The sequence below is a fragment of the Montipora capricornis genome, chromosome 1 (genome assembly GCF_036669925.1).
Source record: "Montipora capricornis isolate CH-2021 chromosome 1, ASM3666992v2, whole genome shotgun sequence".
Lineage (NCBI taxonomy): Eukaryota > Metazoa > Cnidaria > Anthozoa > Scleractinia > Acroporidae > Montipora > Montipora capricornis.
The window spans coordinates 12,238,500-12,240,999 of NC_090883.1; the positions used below are offsets into that span (position 1 = coordinate 12,238,500).

Below are 2,500 nucleotides of genomic sequence, written 5' to 3' on the forward strand. Positions count from 1 at the left end.
ACAGTAACATTGCTGTTAAGTGATAAAGCGTTGTGTCAATCCTTCTGATAAGAACGTTTCTTTCAAGTGTTGAAACTGGTTTGAGCCACCTTAAATAGCTTTTGGTAACTTGATATTAAAGACAACGTTACAATTTTTGTGCAGTTTCAGTCGGCTCCACAGTTGATACAAATGCAGTCTGCCGATTCCATAAAAGCCATGGAGACTGCTGTTACTGATGTCCTTACCACACTTACTTCAATGAAGATGCAGAATCTGTTCCTCCTGAAGACCTCTCCCAGGTTAGGACCAATGCATAAATCACTTTATTTTTTAACAGCTATCAAATCGAGCAACAAAGTTGCTTGGTGAAAACCATTTTGCCATTCCACATGCTAAATAGTATTATGAGGTGATGAGATAATCAACGATGCAAATTACAGAGTGTTGAAATGTTCACGTCAGGGTTTGACTTGAAAAGTCTTTGCAGTCCACCACAGGTGCTTCAAGAAATAGCTAACATACTATAGTTCCTTGAAACAAAGCTAAATTTTCACAGACCTTGTCATCCCTTATACATGACATGGTTTACTTTGTTAAAAATGTCCTTTTTAAAGATGTCTATATGTTATGTGATTGAGACCTTCACATTCAGAAGCCAAGCAGGAACATGCATTGTCTTCCTTTTGGAAAAGGATAAAACTGCCTTCCTTGTCTCAATCTAGGTATTTGGACCGCTTAGCAGACTCACTACAACAGAAACTTAACGTTTCTGAAAAAATGGTGTCCTCCAGCAAGACAATGGCAGAAAAACGGCAATTTGCAGCCAAAGAACAGATGGAATTGGAGCCCAAACTTGAGGTCATCAAATCCAAGACAAAAGAGTTGCAAAGGAAGGTGAGACATCATTTAATTGGAACAGTAGAAAGGAAAAGATCAGGTTCAGTCATCAACTTTTACGTTTTTGGGTGTATTGCGCCAATGAAGTGAACATTTCCCTGCCCCTTTTTGCAAAGAGGTAGACTCCATGGTGTTGGGAAATCCCTTCGAAAACACCAAAAACGGAAAACTCATGTTGAATTTGACCTGCCTTTATTTAATTTAAGTCCCCCATCAGCAGAGCATTCACACATGGATACCTAGTCAAATCCCTGGACCTCAGCTGTTCATCACATACATACATCAAAATATCATTACTGTTCTTACTAACCAGCCTCCCAAGCTGTCAGGCACTGTTCGAAAGGTGTCAAATATTTCTGGTGTCACCTTTCTTACATTTTCAGACTTTTGATCTTTCCTTTTTTTTTTATTAACTGAAAATGTTAAATCCTTTTGTTTTGCAGATTGCTGAAGAAATTTCCAAGAAATATAAAAATAGACCTGTCAATATTATGGGTGAAATAAACAATATCTAGAGATAAATGTCTTCTGTCGGATTTTGGGTACTATTAACTCTGCTGTATCTTCGTTGTTATTATTACGCTTAGGTTCAATTCAACACAGCTTCCTTTAGCCGGCTTTGTTGTTGTTGATGTTATTATTATTATTATTATCATTAGTAGTAGTAGTAGTAGTAGTAGTAGTAGTAGTACCGCCACTATCATCTGGTGTCTAGATGCTAACATTGGCAACTTTTGTTCTTGTTGTTGTCCATGCGATGGTGGCTCCAGACGTTACCAGTTTTAGTGTTTAACGTGGACTAACAATGTGTGGCCGATCTGGTGGAGGTGCAACCATTGAAACGGTGGAATATAGGGTACCATTGTTGTTAATGATGATCAGTGTGTTGTCCAAATACGCATGGTTGGTGCCTTTGAAGAGCAAGATGGGGGCAGCCATGACTGAAGGTTTTACCATTGCGTTTACAGGCCGATGCTTGCAAAGAGTTTTGCAATGCAACGTTTCAACGGTTTTTGGAGCGTGAAGGGATTCGTCACTTCATCACCTGGATACCAAAACCTTGGTGATGGAGGAATTTAATCATACATTGAAGGAATGCTGGTACATGGGGTACCGTTATTTCTCGGCGCACAACACGCGGTCTTACATGAACATGTTGCCATCCCTGCTGAATGGGGATATTGGGAGCAAACATCGTAGTATTGGCATGGCTTCTAGAGAGTTCATGTCTGACAGCAAAGGAAAGGGGATGGCATACACGTTTAATACTCACTAAGTCAAACACCTGAAGATATGATCTTTCAACCCGAAAAATAGTACTGTCGCATAGCTGTCCCCACTAATCAAACTTTCCGTACAATTTGTGAATCGCTTTTATCACCCTTGTCGATTCGACTTTTGCATGTTTTAGTGGCAGTTTGTGGCTCATTTTTATGCGATGCAATTTGTGGATGAGCCGTTTTCCATAAACTTGAACACACTGAAGAGCATACCACAACAAAGGAGACAATGCGTATGTGTCATTGTAAAACCTCTGTTGCCATAAAAAGTTAACAGCAATGCATGTATGTAAGAATTTACATACATACATTGCATGTTCCGTGTAGTCGAGTTACAACAT

The 2,500-nt window shown here is 39.4% G+C and overlaps 1 protein-coding gene across 8 annotated transcripts in view; it reads left to right on the forward strand.

Moving 5' to 3' along the window:
• LOC138053829 (CDK5 regulatory subunit-associated protein 3-like) overlaps window positions 1-1,497 on the forward strand; it is a 116,536-nt gene extending 115,039 nt beyond the window's left edge. For all 8 annotated transcript variants that reach the window (XM_068900396.1, XM_068900487.1, XM_068900440.1 and 5 more), the window contains 3 exons: window positions 145-281; window positions 705-876; window positions 1,323-1,497. In XM_068900396.1, coding sequence (XP_068756497.1) covers window positions 145-281; window positions 705-876; window positions 1,323-1,394 — 381 coding nt within the window. In that variant the 3' untranslated portion in view covers window positions 1,395-1,497. The remainder of the gene's footprint in view (window positions 1-144; window positions 282-704; window positions 877-1,322) is intronic.
• Window positions 1,498-2,500: the final 1,003 nt, after the last annotated feature.